Source organism: Cyrtonyx montezumae, unplaced genomic scaffold (assembly GCF_038088225.1).
Source record: "Cyrtonyx montezumae isolate F1298 unplaced genomic scaffold, pur_monq_1.0 scaffold_16, whole genome shotgun sequence".
NCBI lineage: Eukaryota > Metazoa > Chordata > Aves > Galliformes > Odontophoridae > Cyrtonyx > Cyrtonyx montezumae.
This window is the reverse complement of record NW_027071892.1, coordinates 8,064,406-8,080,508: the sequence shown is the minus strand read 5'-3', so window position 1 is coordinate 8,080,508 and position 16,103 is coordinate 8,064,406. Positions and strand designations below refer to the sequence as shown.

The 16,103-nt window shown below is 40.5% G+C and overlaps 2 protein-coding genes across 6 annotated transcripts in view; one reads left to right on the top strand and one right to left on the bottom strand.

The window, feature by feature from the left end:
• LOC136046199 (multidrug resistance-associated protein 1) overlaps nt 1-12,315 on the top strand; it is a 59,226-nt gene extending 46,911 nt beyond the window's left edge. For 2 of the 4 annotated variants that reach the window (XM_065732631.1, XM_065732629.1), the window contains exons 33-34: nt 861-1,024; nt 12,228-12,315. The gene's annotated coding sequence lies outside the window, so the exon portion shown is untranslated. Of the gene's footprint in view, nt 1-91; nt 146-860; nt 1,025-12,227 lie in introns of those variants that run through there. The other 2 variants (XM_065732632.1, XM_065732628.1) reach the window with 1 other exon arrangement.
• The window catches only part of ABCC6 (ATP binding cassette subfamily C member 6), a 21,506-nt gene continuing 8,870 nt past the window's right edge, over nt 3,468-16,103 (bottom strand). Inside the window, exons 11-28 of one of the 2 annotated variants that reach the window (XM_065732633.1) lie at nt 15,637-15,724; nt 15,262-15,331; nt 14,441-14,567; nt 13,834-14,010; nt 13,282-13,449; nt 12,195-12,378; nt 11,675-11,738; nt 10,881-11,001; nt 9,579-9,786; nt 8,724-9,034; nt 7,796-7,995; nt 7,048-7,174; nt 6,433-6,534; nt 5,578-5,724; nt 4,899-5,057; nt 4,504-4,670; nt 3,861-4,055; nt 3,468-3,576 (exon numbers count right to left, since the gene is read on the bottom strand). In XM_065732633.1, the coding sequence (XP_065588705.1) occupies nt 3,468-3,576; nt 3,861-4,055; nt 4,504-4,670; nt 4,899-5,057; nt 5,578-5,724; nt 6,433-6,534; nt 7,048-7,174; nt 7,796-7,995; nt 8,724-9,034; nt 9,579-9,786; nt 10,881-11,001; nt 11,675-11,738; nt 12,195-12,378; nt 13,282-13,449; nt 13,834-14,010; nt 14,441-14,567; nt 15,262-15,331; nt 15,637-15,724 (2,724 nt within the window). Of the gene's footprint in view, nt 3,577-3,860; nt 4,056-4,503; nt 4,671-4,898; nt 5,058-5,577; nt 5,725-6,432; nt 6,535-7,047; nt 7,175-7,795; nt 7,996-8,723; nt 9,035-9,578; nt 9,787-10,880; nt 11,002-11,674; nt 11,739-12,194; nt 12,379-13,281; nt 13,450-13,833; nt 14,011-14,440; nt 14,568-15,261; nt 15,332-15,636; nt 15,725-16,103 lie in introns of those variants that run through there. The other variant, XM_065732634.1, reaches the window with a different exon arrangement.

Below are 16,103 nucleotides of genomic sequence, written 5' to 3'. Positions count from 1 at the left end.
AAAGGAGGTGCTGTAGAGATAGATGAGTAAAGGAGGTGCTGTAGAGATAGATGAGTAAAGGAGGTGCTGTAGAGATAGATGAGTAAAGGAGGTGCTGTAGAGAAGATCCTTTGTCCATGGTGTCTATGTGGTTTGCTGTTCTTCCAGCCTTGAGATGGATAGGAAAACTGGAGCAAATGGGAACAGAGAGGTTCCTATTTGTGTCTTGACTCAGATAACTGAGATTTACAAGCCTTAATATATTCATCTGAGTAAGTCCTGTGAAAATGAAATGGCTTGGAATAAATGTCTGTTTGAAATACAGAGATTTTAGAATTAAGTTTCTGCTGTATCGGGTGTTTGGAGTAGAGTTGTGCATGTGAGAATGACTTAAACTGCATTTGCTACGTCAAGCTTGGTACACTAGAAGGTGTTATTGGTTTTTCTCAGCCCTGTTCTTGTGCTGTTCGTGATCGTTGAAGGTACTGTGCATCTAAAAGGCTGGCTTCATTTTGTGGATACTTTTATAAATAATACAACAAAAGGTCAGAATACTGCTCTCCGTTCTGTTCCTTTTCAGTTAAGTGGTAATTAACACGTGTCACTGTTTTCCCAGTTTTCTATATTCATACACTTGCAAGCACAAATTGTTCTGTCCTAGCTCTGGAGCACACTTGCCTTTGCTTGGACAGAACACTCATCAGTGCTTTGTGCTATTGTTCCATTGGTTCATGATCCTGATTTCACATCTGTCCTCATAAAAAATGATTTAATAACTTATCTGAATGCAACATAATGATGTTGCATTATGCATGATGGGAGTCAATCTAAACTAATGTTTACTGCATGCAAAGATAACAAATACAACTTTCTTTCCACAGAACCTGTGTGCACAAGCAGTGTCCTGTAGTTTTCAGAGTGCCTTAAGGCAGGAGTAGTACAGCTGAGAGAGATCTGCTTTCAGGTAGAAAAGAGAGGTCTGTACCCATCTCTGCAGGCACTGCTGCTGGGAGCAATTGCAGGAAATGGTAGAAGTTGCTGCAAGGTAAGAGACAGTGCATTTTTCTCTTTTAATGTGTTTTCATTGTTGTGTTTGTGTTTACGCCTAATGCTCTTCTAGTGCCTGGACAGCTTCAAGACCTGGGTAAGTGAAATCCTAGCATGGTAGCATGTGACCTCCATGCCACTGACCCAAGCTTCTCTGTGATCCAGTACGAAAGAGTTTGGTGCCATCCAGCAACGATCAGTGGTAGCACAGCCCAGGGCAATGAGCTCTACAGGTTAGTTTTGTTGTTTTTTTCTTCTGTAAAAGAGAAAGTTAATTTCATTCAGATCAGCAGAAAAACTGGAAATCTTATTTGGCTGCAGTATTGGCTATTTATGTGCATTTGGTGCAAAATCTGCCAAGTACCAAGAAGGCCCAAAAGAAAATGGCCAGACTTAACTTCCTTGCTCTTACCTAGAGAAAAGCTGTTTCCTTTTCTGTTTCATTCTATGCTCTACAATACAGATCACTTCTCCCAGGAATATACTTTACATCTACTTTACAAGAGCTTGTTCTCTTTAAAAGTGAGGGAAAAAAAAGGTGTTTTTCTGTGAGACTTGAGTTCATCATTTGTCACTTACAATACCATTTGGACATAAACTGTGGATTCTTACTCGTCTGAAACACATTGGTTTCAGTTTAGGTTTTTTTTTTTCTTTTGTGGTCACATGTAGTTTTGGGAATGTTTTCTTTTGCCCTTTCAGCACAGCTTTCTGTGTGAAAGCTGGTGGTATTTTTGCTTGGTTACAATAGCTAAACAGCACCTGCTCAAAGATTACCAGTGTCAAATTATGTTTTGATTATTTCTCCTTCTGTTGCTTTCTTTCTTCATTACCAACTTAGGATTGGAAAGCAATTGTTTAAAATATATTTATACCAGAGATTGTAGTATGTTAAAAGATGCCTCCTTCAGAACTGCCCAGCAACACCAGCACTTCAGCTTCTTGACTCCAGTTGAACAGAGCACCTTCCTTTACATCTCAATAGTTTTATATGCTTTGAGATCAACTGATAAACCTAAACTAATAGGGTTCTCATGACTTACCTAGTGTTTGAGTCATTTTGGCTCTGCCTTCACAATATGCTCTTTAAACACTTTTTTTGTTAGTATTTTAACTCTAGTAGGGCAGCAGGCATTTGACTTCTCCCACCCTTTCCATCATTACTCCTGATTTGGCCATTTTAATACTTGTTTCATTTTTTATTTTAGCTCTCTAGTAAATGAAATGCTTTAACAAAGGTCATGGTAAACTGGTGTTTCACAGTATGATTTGTTCACCACGTTGTCCTGTTGCAGTCCTGGAGAAAAGACTTGGGGGCAGCTCTGACAGCAGCTCTTGGTACTGTGGGAATCCCGTGTAGCTTCAGGCAGCCGTTCTGATTTGTTAAAGTAACACCTGAGGGATGTGGTTCCAGGGTGGTACAGGTAAACTTGTACTCAAGGAGAAAGGCAGGAACGAACCAGGTGAAACATGAACCCTTGTCCATCTGCCAGACTGTCGCAGTGCAGGGATTGGTGAAGGACACTTCCATACAAATTCCTCATGACCAAATTCAGCTTGGAAATACTGGTGTCTGAGTTTGGATGTACTGTAATGTGACTTGCTAGTGTTTGGCAGCAGGGCTGCTCTGAGTCTTCAAATATGATAAATGATGTTCTGCTGCCCTCCACCAGCTCAGTTACTCCATTCTGTGTCTAACCTGGCTCTCCTTCCTCGTGAGTTGTCAGCCTTCCACAAAGCATGATTCAATCAGATCCCATCCAAAGCAGACAGGGAGGGAGATGGAATGAATCTGATCATTGGTGTGACAACAGGCAGCACAGAGGCAGCTGTGTGCTGTCCTGTTTAGTGGCCTCCCACTTTCTCTTCCTGATTCCCCTGAGTTTTTGCACTTTGGGTGACTTGATCCAGCTGCTGCCTAGGAGTCCACCACTGTTGTATAACAACAGGGCTTAGGTGATCTGTCCTTAAGACTTTGGCTGGCAAAAGGCTCAATTTGTTCTGCCTGGAGCTTTGGATAAACTGCAAATATTAAGTTTGCTTGCTACCAATTAAATTCTTACTCTCCATGAAATACTGGCTTTTAAAAATAACCTGTGTAATCTTTAAGTATGGCAGTATATTTAGACTGGATTTATAGAATAAATGCGAAATGTTCTGGTCTTTTGGTTTGTTTTTATACTATAAAAGCAGTAAGGTGCTTAAGTTGAAGATTCTGACTCTCATTTTCAAGACAAGTGAGGTTTGGTATTGGGGATCATAATGAAAACAGAATGGCTCAGTTTCCTAAGGAACTAATGTATCTCAGGTGTTCCCTCTTCATCTGCTCACTGCAGTTAGAGCTTGAACAAGATGTAGTTGAATGTCAGGCACTTTAGAATAAAACCGAGATGATAACTCAATTAGCAGATCAATCACTCATGATAGTGGTGGTATTATGATCAAGCAAGACCTGATTCTTCCATTAGCTTGTAGAATAGTCCTTTCTGAGCTATTAATTGTTTCGGAGTATCAAATTCAGCTATCCGACCATTTTCCAAGACTAAAATCCTGTGAACATTGAAACAGAAGCATAAGTTCAGGAGGACACTTGCAATTGCAATAGGCTTTAGCTATTGGTACCCATTTTTGAAAAAATTGTAGTACTACACGAAAAAGGGTGTGATACAGCTTGAAATGCACTGTATAGGCATAAATAATCTTCAGTTATGCTACTGGTGGCTAGTGAGGGTCACCAAGGAAAGGACAGAATTGTTGTTTGCTGGGGTTTTGTCTGGTTCATACAGGCTGCCTGAGTTTTCCTTCTCCCTTAGGAAAGTGCCTGAAAATATTACCTGTCACAGTCCACGATGGTATTTATCCGGTGAGCTATTGTTAACACTGTGCTGTCTTTGAATTGAGTTCTCAGGGCAGACTGAATCTGAAGGTCAGTTTCTATATCTATTGCTGCTGTGGCCTCATCTAGAATAAGGACTTTGGCTTTCTGAAGAAGTGCTCTAGCCAGACAAACCAGCTGCTTCTGACCAGTGCTGCAAGTAAGAAGAGGAATGGTGAATAAAAAGCAGCAGTCATTTTTACCTGTGGACAGAGGACATGATTAGTTTGAACTCAATAATGAAAGGGTGATTTAGGCTGTGGCACTGCAGATAACAGTGTGAAACAAGAAGCTAAGAAAGCAGAAGGTGTGTATTTCTGTAGCACTCAGGAGAACTGCATTTGAAGCATTTCAGCATGTAGAGCACTACACAAATACAAGTTACAGTGATTCAGTCTCAGAGGTTCTCCACTCTTAATTACTTAATGCTATCGAATATGCCAATCATGCAGTAATTTGCAGTGTGGGTCCTGTCTCCACCCTCCCACCCCCAACCCCTATTTATTTACTTATTATAGATTAGACTCCTTGTCCTGCTGGCTGTACATCCTCCTGGCCCATGCTGGTACTGCCCTGCCACTGTCTTTCTGAAGATAAGGTACCTTAGGTTTTCCCCTTGGTCAGTGCACTTATATTCCAGCTTATCTGGCAAATCTGCAACAAAGTTCTTGAGCTGAGTCAGTTCCAAAGCTGTCCAGATGTCTGCATCAGTATATTGGTTTAATGGGTCAAGATTCATTCTTAGAGTGCCAGAAAACAAAACTGGATCCTGAACACAGAGACACAAACAACTCCTGAAATAAATTATATTAAGGGGCTTTCTGGTTCTCTGCCAAGTATGAATCTGTGAATAATTTTATAAGGAGTCAGAGACTAGAATGGTCTAGAGGTTATTCCCAATGGAAACTTCTGAATGTTTCCCCTTCTCACAGACTCTTTCTAAACCCCTTCTAAGTTTTATAGTTCTGCAGAAAAATCTGGAAATTGATTTTCATACCTGGGGGATGACAGTTATCTTCATTCTAAGGTCGTGGAGACCTAGTTGAGCAATGTCTTGTCCATCAATTAGGATCGCTCCTTCTGCAGCTTCCACTAATCGCAGCAGTCCTACAGCAAGAGTAGACTTTCCAGCTCCTGTTCTTCCAGTTATGCCAATCTGTGAAGTGCAGTGTAAATCTTTAATGTTTATTGTTTTTCACAGTTGGGAAGACCTGTCTGTAGGTAGTTGTTCTTGGCTGGTGTACGGCCTTTGAAATGGATGGTCTTGCACAGATCCGTTTTGTAGGGCTGTTCAAGGCATTCTTAAATCATTTCAAATTAGTGATTGTTTTGTATTGAAAGCCTCTAAGGGAAATTATCAACTGCAAGACTCACCATCTGGAACGGGGCCTTGATGTAGAAATTTATGATTCTTTGAAAGTGAAATTTCTTTGCTGTAACTCTGCTAATCCTTTGTGAAATAAAATTTCACTCAGAAAAATGTACAGTGCATGGAGCAATCCTGGAAACACTGCTTTTTACTGGAAGGTTTGTACAGTGTGATTGACAGAGAAGGGCTCATACCTTGCCACAGTTTTCATGCTTACAGGTTATTGATGTAAAACAGGGACTGTATCTGCCCACATCTCATCACTGCAAAGCACTGTTCACACTTTGGCTCTTCTGAAAGCTCTCACCTTCTCTTTTCCATTGATGGTTAGATTGATGTGCTTCAGAGCTAACTCCAAATTTGGCCTGTATCGTAAACTGTAGTTTCTAAATTCAATTCTTCCTTCAGTAAGCCAAACTTGACCATGAAGTTTGTTACTTAGAGTCCAGGGTGCCTAGACGGATGAGAACGATCATCAGTGTATAAAGCTGATCAAATAACCAAGTGATTAGCCTTATTGAAACAGGAATCCTATGAAGACATATATGCCATATACCTCCTAATCAGTTTATTATTTCCAAAAGAGAAAAAAGCCTCTAACTTTCACTGCAAATGTGGCTTTTTACTTTGTATACAGATCCCAGATCTTAACTGAAAACAAATAAGCATTTATTTGTATATCAGAGTTGTGATATTTTTTTTCAATGAAAAAAATTGTCTCTATACATGACTGTGAAAGGAGTCTTATTTTGTACAATATCAGGTCAGCATATGGAAGGAATAACTAATGATTACAGAGCAAAAATGATTTCACTGGAGATTCTTAGTGGCTAAAAGGCTATCTAGTAGTCATCAGTTATCAAAAATGCATCTGAACTTGCACAGCAAATACAAAGTCCAAATATGGGCAGAAAACATGGCTCATTCGTTCCATGACTGTTAACAAGTGAAGCTATTTTAATGACAGATCTGATCACTATATTTCCTTACGACATTAGACGTTATAAAACAAGCCTAGTAAGTTGGATCAAAACTAAATGCTACAGTGTTTTAAAGGAAACATAACGCCTTTTAGAAAGGCAAAAACAGGGAACAGTAAAATTCTAATTTGATTGGCAGTGATGTTATCTCATGCCAGTCAGGTCAACAAGTGTCTGGCTACCTCTTTAGGAGTCCTGGAGTATTCACTCACTCTCTCCACAGAAACAATGTTGTTTTCAATTTCTGTCCAAGAGCGCACCATCCAGTTCAGAACACCAGTTATCTAGCAGAAAGTAGCAGAAACATTAAGGCAGATAAAAGAACTCTGATGTGTGCACACAAGGTACCTGTCATGTTTTAGTGTGTATTTATAACGACATCCTCGTCAACTAATTACTTGAGAAATTATCCCTTCAAAGGCTAAAAAATAAACTTTGACAAGGCTTTGTGTTTATAAGGCTTTGTTAAAGAGCTCCCTCTGAAATGCTACTGTTCGGGTGCTAAAAAGTAGTGTGAACTCTTCCTTAGGCCGTTCTGTAGCTAGTCTACAAGCAAATAAGACACAATGAAGAATGTACTTCAGGTGTTTGGAGCACACTGTGACTTAAATGTGAGGTCAGATGCAGGAGGAAAAAAATGGCTGCTGCGTATGTTATGTGGTCCCTTGTGTCTAAAGGGCCTGCAATAAAAGCAGAGTTTGGGAGGAGAAGGGATACAGAAAGAATTAATGATTTCTTAGAAATGGTAGCAGAAATATAATTTTGGTGCAGTGTCAGTGTGGTATTACTACTGTTACCTGAAGAGCATATGAAATGGAGAAGCCTGCAGTTCCTGGACTAAGATGTGTTCTGCCAATTGCTGCAAATAGTGCTGCAAATAATACAATGCCATTGCCTAGAAACTCCAGGTTTGTTGCAAGCCACCTGCAAGAGAAGATTGCTGAGCTGTTCCCGGATGCCCTGCTACATTTTCCCCCACAGCATCTTGTTTTCAAAACAATTGTGGAGCTGCTAGGGTATGGAGTGTACAACAAAGATAATGCCATGACCTTACTGCTCATATCATCTGCCTCGTAGCTTGTGAGTGACTCCAGTCTGTCCAAACTATGGCCTCTGTTAGGATTTTATCCAAGGGTGGTTGGATTAGCAGCTAGCACGATTTCTTCAATTAACTGGTCTAACTTTTCTCTGCTACTCCTCAGCTGCTCATGACAGGAGGTTGATGGATTCTGCGTATAGCACTGTCATGTAATAACATATGTACTGTAGCCTCTTGCATTTAGAACATGGGATGATACCTCTAGCCACATGGGAGCACATCCTCTCAGTCACACAGCAGGGAGGGAGCATACTGGTTGTGTGAGGAGCACATTGCCAGAGAGGAGTGTGTTATGAGTGATAAATGTAAGAGCTTATCCTACCATCAGGATGCTGCCTCAGTGTCTCATATTCTGAGTACCTCCATCCCTACCCCTTGAGCAGCTCTTTCAACTCACAAGGGCCATGTCAGTAAACTTTAATTTCCTCTACCCCGCAGATCTGTACCTGTCAGCAACTGCTCCAGGGAAGCATATTCTCAGATTCTCATCCACCAGGAAGTTGCTTTTCAAAATAAACCTCTCCTGGTCCTTGTAAGCACGGATCACACTACTCCCCTGGAAGGTTTCTGAAATGTGGGAGTAGATCGGTGATCTGCTGGCAGCCTCCATTCGTCTCAGCTGGCAGGAGGTGACGACGTAGAAATGCTGGCACAAAAGGAAATGGGAAGAGGAGTGAGTAGGCAGTTAACATCTCTTTTGAGATGCTCCATAGAACATTTGGAAAGGGCTCAACAAGTGCAACAGTATGTACTGTCCTACTGTCATAAAACCTAATGGGCAGGCAGAAGATGCCCTTAAAAGGTGAGGCAGTGTTTCTGCCTGTGTTATGTCCTGTCATCATTAAGAATAACCCCACGGTTGGGTAACGAAAGAAGGCCAAGGCACTTTAACTCATGAAGCCTCTAAACTCATTCTTGATTTCTACTGTAGATCAGCCCTTTGCCTGACAGAGAATGGAGGTATGCTTGCACTTTTACATTTTCTTCCTTCTATTCAGCCTTACCTGGCAGAGCATTTCAGCTAAATGGGAGAGAGCTGCTTGGCATACATGGCTGTATTAAAAAAAGCAGTATAGGAATTCTGGAGGAAAGGAAAAATGCCTTTGGTCTTAATATGATTTCATTTACACTAACGGAGACGAGGAATGTGTAGTCCTAGAGCAGATTTGATTTGGACAATATAAACTTAAAATTCTCTTCATTCCAGAGACTGCACTTTGGAAGGTTGAGAAGCTTGAGGTTATGTGGGAAGAGTTGATGCTATTCTTGTTCAGATGCAATTGGAGATTATGAAGCTAGTTTCTGCATGTCTCAGCCCCTAAGAAGTGGAAGCAGAAATATGGCCATGCTGTTCTCCTGCACACGAGTTCCTACCTGGAATACAGCATAAAAAGCAGTCAGGGGCACTATGGCCATTGCTGCCTTTGGTGTAGCCACTATAATCACAAGGTAGATCTCAAGCAGATTGAACAAGAATCCCAGTAAGGACTTGAGCTTGTCAGGGATGATAGAATCAATGGCGTCCATCTCTCTGGAGAAGCGGTTCAGCAAGTTTCCAATGGGTGTCTCCTCAAAGAATACTGTTGGGGATCTAGCAACATTCCTCAGCAACTGCAGAAACAGCTTGTGTGAAGCTAACACGCCGCCCAGAAAGACTGCTGCTGTGGATGCAAATCTGACAAGAGCTGTAATTTAAAAAATAATTATTATTACTGGGTCTGAGAAAAGTTGCCTTAGAGGTCCCATCTGTGAGATCATGACTTTCCATTTAGTGTGAATGTTATATTAGCGAAAGGAACTGGCTCTCTCTTTGGTCAATCTATGCCTCAGGATCTGGTGTTGGATACAAGGGCATGGGATAGAAAAATGAAGTTCATTTCTTTTTTTTTTTTTTTTTTTTTTTTTTTTTGCTCAGAGGTCCAGGTCATACATTTCCAGCAGGAAGTGAAGATACTGTCATGGTCTGCTAAAAGACACAGAACACTTCCAGCATACTACGAGGTGGAATTTCCTGCAGTAACACTGGAAATATTGTTTAGATCCCTTAAAAATTCTTTGTGTGTCAGAGCTTCTAGTGTTAGGTCCCATACCAAACTTTTAGGGCTGATGCCAAGAACTCAGGAGGTTAAAAGTCCATGGGTATTGCACTTGTCTGTGTTGTGAGGAAAAGCATCCTGAATATGGGAAAGTGAGATGGAAACACTTAATTGGGTGAGAAGTTAAACAAACCTTGAATGACTCCTAGTGCACCAAAGACTCCAACTCTTAACTCCGTGTGTTGTTGTGTACCATTGTGTACAGGGTCTTCTGTCCACATGCTGAGCCAATAACCACGAAAAAATGATACACCTTGCTGACATGTGAACAACAAAATGATGTAGGCACACAGTGGTAAGCCTGTCACCCTCAGGTAGGCTGCATAAATGGAAGCATTAACCTAGAGAAAAACAATTGGGAGGAAAAAGAAATAGAGGGATCAAGCTTGTTAGCAAGGAAAAAAGCTCTGAGGCAAGGAATGATTTATTAGGGCGTATCTACTTAGTTATATGTTTTGAACCATAGTAAAAACTATTTTGTTTTCCAGGTGGATGAATAATGGAGTCATACTATGGTGTTAACCAGTAATTATAGGCAACTGATGAATATTGTTGCGTTAAGCTGGTGTTACTGCTGGAATGCAGATGAGGCTTTCACTATGCTGGGCAATGATTTATGTTTGTTGTAGGTGTGAATGAGGGCTGGCATGTCTCCTACTCACTGCTCACAGGACTAACTGCTGAGTGGCAGAGTTGAGGAGATCTCAATCAGCCTAATACTCTGCTTCTTCAAGCTCAGTGTAGTTCCCTTTTCGTGTGTCTGACATCTTCCTCAACTCTAATAGTAGCAGTGTGTAGTTTCAGTTATTCTTTTCTCTCCACATTTTACAACTACAGTATGTCCTGAGTACACATCCTATCCGTGACTGACTCCTCTTAACTGGAATCCCACATCTGCTTCTTTGCTTATTTAGTACCCTTCTTGCCTTGGCCTTTTTAAATGTCCTCTTGGGCAAGATGAGAATACCCTTTCTCACCAGCCTCAAGAGTCTGCAGGCAGATATAAGGCTACAAGTCACTTGTAATCTGTACTCTTCTATCCTCTACACCCATTCACTCTGACTGCCTCAGTTATCTTCTCCCTTCAGGTCAACTCTTGAATGAGAATCATAATCAGGATCTCATATTGTAAGTAATCATAAATTACTTTTTTCTCTCTTGTTCCCATAGTGTGTTTTCTGCAACATATATGTAATTTTCGAACAAGTGCTTAAATTGGGTTATGTATGAGATACAGTTTGCACAGAAGGTGCTATATAAAATAGTGCTGAAATGACTTTGTCTTAATTATATGGCAGATCTGTACAGCTTAGATGAGTTCTGTGGAGCTGCACTTGTTTAACTTCGGCAGAGAGCTGACCCACCTACTGCGAGCAGGTCAGTAATAAACCCGTAATACCTGTCTTCATCCATAGAGGAAAAGTGCTGTGCTTACCCTGCCCTGCTGAGTTTTCTCTCCCCTGGTTGATCTTCCTTCAGTGACTTCAGCAGTAGTACAGTTTTGACTTACAGGAATGGTCTTCCTTCCCGTAGCAGAAGATTTGACTGCATTGTCACTTCATAAAGAAAACAAAAATCCTTTCAATTTTTAGCTAAGGCAGTGAGCCTTTTAGAAGGTATTTATATCCAGAAAATCCTACCGTCACGTATGTTTATTTGCAGAGAGTAAAGCAGAACTGCTCTTCCTTCTTCCCTAGAGCACATTTTTAATATTTCCTGCAGTGTTTGTGCACTTTTCCCAGTGACAAATGGGATGTGAAAATTAGAGAAACTTACCCTTGTTCTTCTCCCCTATAGTGACGCTTATTTATTTTAAAGGGTGTTGTTTTGGGAGTCCTCCAGAGTGACCCAAGGAATTGTTCACGTGTCACAAGCACTGAGCTCTGTCAAGTGTAGCTAATAACAAGCAGAAGCTTTGAGTGTTCGCGAGCTGTAGCTGGTGTGAAACAAGTCAGGCCTTACAACTCTACCAGGAAGTGAGCAGCAGGCAGATGTATCACCATGCCTACTACTGAGCTCTAGGACAAATTCTGGCTCCAAGTGAAATAAGGAAAAAATGTAAACATCCACATTAGAAAGCTGTTCCTTACTTGTTCTTCGGTTTTGCTTGTTTGCTGTTATTACTGAAGACCAATCCCAAACCTTTTTCATACTCTTTAAGAAACTCTTGTAGGTATGTATGGACTTTAAGAGCAAATTCTTTGGTATCTGAAACAGCTTTAAACTTACCTAGAGAGCTTGTCTTCTGATGGATTGTTTGTAGTGGTGATGGTGCCTCTGATGTCCCCTGTAGCTGTAAAAATAAATGCACTATTTTCCTCTAAGTGCTTTTTAATACTATTTTATCCTGTTACAGCCTTTGAGAAACTGGTAGAAGAGAAAAAAGATTGTAATTAATTGTTCATAAGGATGAAATCAAAGTGAGGCTTGAAAAGTTGCACATACAGTTGGTAATTATGTTAAGTGCATGATTGTTCTCTGATAAGAAAATTCAACAACCAGTTCCAAGGTGATGACTCAGATAATTTGACTAGCGTTTTTCCCACTAAAAGTGACAACTTGCTGTGATGGTATCCCTGCTAAGAATGTCCTTCACAGAACAAAACTTCAGATTGGCTTTTCCAGTTTTGTTCTCTTTTCCCTCTTCCCCTAGCTGTTAATAGCAGCAGACCCCCAGTTCATTAAGTATAACATTATGGAAACAAGAATGGTATGTCTAGGAAAAACAATTCCTATTAATTTGCATTACCTGGAAAACCAGAGTGTGCTTTCTCTTCTGCAGCACTGTGTGACTGAAGAAACTCTGCAAAAGCCCCATCTCTCTGTGAAAGTTCTTGGTAGGAACCGATTTCTGCAATCGTTCCATCCACCAGCACAACAATGTTGTCCACTTGCTGCAAAATGCTGATCGTGTGAGTCACAAGAACACGAGTCTGAATAAAGATGGAACAGTTGAATTGTTCTGGTGTTCCCCTGTATACGTCGGTTGCTGCAATTAACTGTCTTCTAAGAAGACATCCTCAGAGCTGTAACTTTTAGTAATGTGAGAATGTCTTTATTTACTCTTGTCACTTCTGCGTGTCTCTGTCAAAGTTTATCTTTGTAACGTGGCTTTGTAAGTAGAAAACTAAGGAGTGTGAAAAATCATGGGCAGAGAGGTGTGAACCAACTTTGTCTGTGTCATGCGTGGGATTGAAAAAGCAAAGATGGGAACTGATCCCTGATCTTTCAGGACAACATCACATACAAGGGTTAGGCAGGGTTCATTGACCTGTCCCATGTTGATTCTACTCAGGCTGAAGCTTCTAAGGAGAATGATGGTAACAAAAGTCCATCATGTTCAGTCACTGATATCCGTATTTCAGAAAGAAATTTGTGCCTAAAACCCTTTTCAGCCTGAATAAAATTAGTGTCAATTTATAACATTAAATAAAATAGAGGTGCCCCATCATCCCTTCTTTGCATCCACATTTATCATCTGTATTGCCTGACAGCAGAGAAATACTAAGGTATAACAAAATGCAACCAAATGCAAAGAAGAAAGGAAGATTGAGACGGATGTTAAGAGTGATGTTTTAAGTGATGAACAGTTGGGTGATGAGAACTATAAAGGTGCTGCCATCAAAAATGATGGGATGAGATATTATGAAATAATATACATAAAGTGATAAAGTGAAACTATACTATAAGTATAGTGGCTAGTTTTGCCACTAGCATAAACAAAAAAATCTGTGAGCCTTTGATAAAGTAACCCATATGATGGGAAACACTTGTGAGATCTTTAAGGCTGAATACATTTTGATGTCTTTTACAGCTTTACAGAATTTGTGACAAACCTTGTCCTTCAGTAAACCATTGGGTCCAAGAACATGTTCAAAAATGTGCTGTCCAACGTGGGCATCAACAGCAGAGAGGGGGTCATCTAGGAGGTAAACTGAGGACCTCTGGTACACAGCGCGAGCGAGGCTTACTCTTTGTTTCTGTCCTCCAGAAATATTTATTCCCTGTAAAAATGCACTGATGCTGTTTATTATGCTATAGCATATCATGACTCCTTTTACACTGAGATTTTATGAGTTGCTTATTATCAAATGACTGTCTCTCTCCTCTCTCTCCCTCCCACCAAATTGGGCTCTTGAGATGCAGATGCAGGGGGGATGATGAATGACCTGGATTTGCTTACTGTGGCTGAAGCATTGCTCATATCTCTGATTAGCTTAACTGTTAAGAGGTGGGCTTGAGACCCCTTTAAATTATAGCCCAGCTTTTCAGAAATTCCTGAGTACCTGCCTTTGCAAGTTGAATCCCCTTCTTGGTGTTTTAAGCAGGATATGCAAAGTTGTAGTTACTCATGTTTTAGTAACTTTTCCATAGAATTGGCCCAGTACCTTCTCGCCTATTTCACTCTTCTGTCCTGCAGGGAAGCTCTCCAAATCAGGTTGTAATGCACAAGCGTCAACCACACTACTAAACCATGTGTCATCCATCTCCTTGCCAAAGAGAATATTATCTTCCACTGAAGCATTCTGTATCCATGCTTGCTGGGGGACATAAGCTACTGTGCCCTATAAAAGCAGAAACAGAAGAAAGTTACCAATCTCTTTCTCATAAGCACAGTCTGGTACTTTGTGAACCTGTCTTTGAAGAAACAGCCTCCCAGTTAGAAACATGCAATGACTAAGAATGCTTTGCAAAATAAAAGGGTCCTCACCCTGCTCTTTTACAAGGGAAGAAACAGGACTTAACTACGATGCCACTACAGCTTATTGTCAATGTATGAAATGGAACTGGATCTCCAAAGTCCTGTTCTAGTTCCCACTCCTAAGAACCAGGCTCATTAAAGAAGTCTTAAGCACCTCTCAGTGATTAAATGTAGGCTGCTATGCTATAGCCTTCATTAACATTCAGTGAGTTTTCATCAAGTACTTGATGCCTCAGTTTATGCCTCACTGTTCTTGAATAAAATTAAAAGCAAATGCTCAAGGAAAAATCTACCTTCATAGTCATGCAGCCATCCATCTTTTCCAGGTCACCGAGTAAAGCTGACAGCAGGGAGGACTTTCCAGCACCCACTTGGCCAACTACAGCAAGCAAGGAGCCTTGTGGCACGGTAAGATCTATCCTATAGAGAGAGGAGACACCCCCCCACACATCTCCCTGATCACTCTGACCACCTCTTAAAAACACTTCCTAAAAGAAAACAAGCAAAATAATTGCTGTTGTGATGCAGCAGTAAAAAATACATACTTCTAATTTCATCTAGTTTCACAGGCTTACTCTTTTTGTTACGCTAACATTTTTCATCAGCATGGGATTCATCTCGTAAGAGACGTGTTCAGCCAGAAAGTCTTCATCAATATCTGCATTTGGATTTCAAACCAAGATCGAAGACACAGACCTCCACTCTGAATACAGACTAACCCAAAGCATTGGGTAGTACTTTTCAACAGTTTCTTCTCTAAAACTGCATCGCCTTCTGGAATAAGCACGTAGTGATTATACCCCACCAATTCCATTTCTTTTACTTAAATTCATCTAATTCCACATTTCAACAAATAATGATGTAAGCACAGTCTCTTTGTGTTAAGGCAAAATCTAGATATGGTGACCTTCCCATTTCTGTGCTCTCATTAAGGCAGGAATAGAAACAAGAGTACATTTTGTCTGACTTAATAATTCTCAGGATTCAATGTGAAATATGAAGCAAACTCAGAAACATCTTTGTATTCCACACTGGTTTCACTTTGGGCCCCAAAGAATTCATTCAGCTCCCACCCTGACCTGCAGAACTGAGTAGACTACGCTTAAGGCTGTACCTTCTAAGACAAGGAGAAGTGTCTTTGCTCCAGCAGAAAGTCCCATTTCTTACAATGATACTTGCCTGTACTAAAATATGAGGAGAAACAGAACATTTGTAAATTCAAAGGTAAGTACAGAAAACATCCCTCTTCATGTGTTTTTATGTTTCAGTGTGTACTTACATTATACAAAATTAACCTTAAATATCAAAAGAAGAGGTTGATTACCAGACTAGATTTCACTGTTAGAAATTACTAGGCCTCAGAAACAAAATGATGGTAAGGGGCAAATAATTTTCACTCTTGGCTATGGCAGGCACCATAGTGGAAGCTGAACAGTGCTAGTAGTAACTATTCCTCTTGTAAGACAACAATACTAACACAAAAGCTCACCACAATCAGAAGTGTTTCTGTCTGACCTCTCAGGATTCAGTTCTTCCAGATTCAGAAAAGCTGCTAAGCGTTTTAAAGAAACTTTGGCCTGAAATGAAGAAGCACACAAACACTAAGATTTAGAATAGAAAGGGAACTACAACTAAAAGACTCAACCAGAAAACCCACTGAAGACTGCTGACTAGCTGCTGTGTTGCAGATGCAGTAGGCTTAGATGAACAAATGGAGCTCTTCCCTAAGTTGATTGCCTTAGTTTCACTTAACTCACCAAAAAAGTTGTTCTTCCATGTGTTTTTTCTACTGTTCACATGTTTGATATTGGTGCTTTTTTCCCCAAATTCATCTTGTATTTTTTCAGCAATCGCTCCTGTATACGAAGAGCAATTTCCCAATTTCTCACTGAAAAATGACTTGCTTTTATCTCTGGCTTGGCCATCATAGTTTCCCTGATCTGCCGTGGAGACATT